The sequence below is a fragment of the Sinocyclocheilus anshuiensis genome, unplaced genomic scaffold (assembly GCF_001515605.1).
Source record: "Sinocyclocheilus anshuiensis isolate Anshui unplaced genomic scaffold, SAMN03320099.WGS_v1.1 scaffold507, whole genome shotgun sequence".
Taxonomy (NCBI): Eukaryota; Metazoa; Chordata; class Actinopteri; order Cypriniformes; family Cyprinidae; genus Sinocyclocheilus; species Sinocyclocheilus anshuiensis.
In genome coordinates this window covers 1,145,276-1,146,936 of record NW_015551034.1, presented here as the reverse complement: position 1 = coordinate 1,146,936, position 1,661 = coordinate 1,145,276, and the positions used below count along the sequence as shown (strand labels likewise).

The 1,661-nt window shown below is 39.0% G+C and overlaps 1 protein-coding gene across 1 annotated transcript in view; it reads left to right on the top strand.

Moving 5' to 3' along the window:
• Positions 1-391: 391 nt before the first annotated feature.
• LOC107661317 (diacylglycerol kinase, eta) overlaps positions 392-1,661 on the top strand; it is a gene marked incomplete at its 5' end in the record, with an annotated part of 27,806 nt that continues 26,536 nt past the window's right edge. Inside the window, one exon of the mRNA XM_016450835.1 lies at positions 392-523. Coding sequence (XP_016306321.1) covers positions 392-523 — 132 coding nt within the window. The remainder of the gene's footprint in view (positions 524-1,661) is intronic.

The following is a 1,661-nucleotide window of genomic DNA, read 5'->3' as shown; positions in this document are numbered from 1 at the left end:
TATTTTACAACATAATAATAATAATAATAATAAGGAATGTCACATTGGGATATCCAAGAGTTTTGAATTGATTCATTGCAACAAAAAAGTGACTCACATAAGTAAACTGAATTGAGCAATGCTAGTTGTATGCAACTCAGGTTTAAAGTCAGTGTGAAATGATGTAAGAGTAATTCTTGATATCAGTCACCTTCAGAGCTGCAGCAGTTCTCAAGACAAGGAAAGATTGCGAAACTAGTCTGATGACACGCTCTTTGGGAAACTTCACAATTTTGTGTCATTTTATACCTCCATCAAAAACATGAAAATTACTATATAAATAAAATATTACCCAGCCCTGCCTACTTCTATGTTCCACGTGAAGAAGTGCATGTTTGTGTCTGTGCTGTAGTGGTGGACGAGCAGAACACTCACACGGAGGAGCAGGAGCTGCAGTCTCCCACAGACTTCAGGAAGGACAGTGAGGAGGAAAGCAGAGACAACGAGAAGGACGAGAACACTAAAGAACTGGAAGCCTTGCCCTGTGAGTTCACGCTTCTATATCTTAGACATGCTGTTGCTGTTAACTGTTTCCTATGAGACAAAGTGCTCTTGCTGATCGGCCTTAAAAGCTGAATCCTCCATTGGGCTGCATTCAAGTGCCAGGATGTGTTTTGTCTCACAGGAGCCGTTTGTGCATGAAAGGCTTTTTTGTAAGTCTATTCTTTATAGAAAGACTGGAATGCACTGTATGCTTGAAATACTCATACGATTTATTACAGTTGCCAACATGACAGTTGTACAGTAACGGAGAACTCTGAACTAGGGACTTCTTCACCACAATGCAATGCACATGACTCCAGCGTGACAAAGAAACTGAAAGCAATGTTAGTCATGATTTTGAGCATCTTTTTTTTAGACTCACTATTTAATCAGATTGCCAAAAGTTACATTTTTAAAACAACATTTCATTCAAAATATAAAATACCCCGATTCATTTACAAGATGATAATTGGACGCCACTTATGTGCAACATCATGAGATCATGTGACTAATCATCTATGGCGGAAAAATGCCTACTAATATGCAAAAACAATAGGCAGGATGCAGTACATACTGGACATTGTTCAGTACGTCAGTTTTACATTCTGAACATAACTGTGCATTTTCAGCATATTATGATTTGAGACAGTCATTCTAACAGCACTTTATTTAGGATGAACTGTGGTTCAGCCCTTGTTTTTGTTGCTGAAGTATCTGAATGCATTCGTGGCTGAAAGGGTTAGTGCTGCCCTCTAGTGACAAACGCACTGTAGTAAATTATTGCATTTCAATGTAACTTCTTTAAAGGGGTCATATGATGCGATTTCAATTTTTCCTTTCTCTTTGGAGTGTTACAAGCTCTTGGTGCATAAAGAAGATCTGTAAAGTTGCAAAGACTAAAGTCTCAAATCCAAAGAGATATTCTTTATAAAAGTTAAGAGTCAGCCACGCCTACCTAAAACGACTCGTTCTAACACGCCCCCACATACCTACGTCACGATGTGGAAATATTAGCATAATGCTGCCCAAATGTGCACGCAAAGAAAGAAGGCGTGGTTTCAGGAACAGCATTTGTGTTGATACAGTGATGTCAGGGAGACGCTGTGTGTTTCAGTGCGAAAGCAAAAGCACTTTATTTG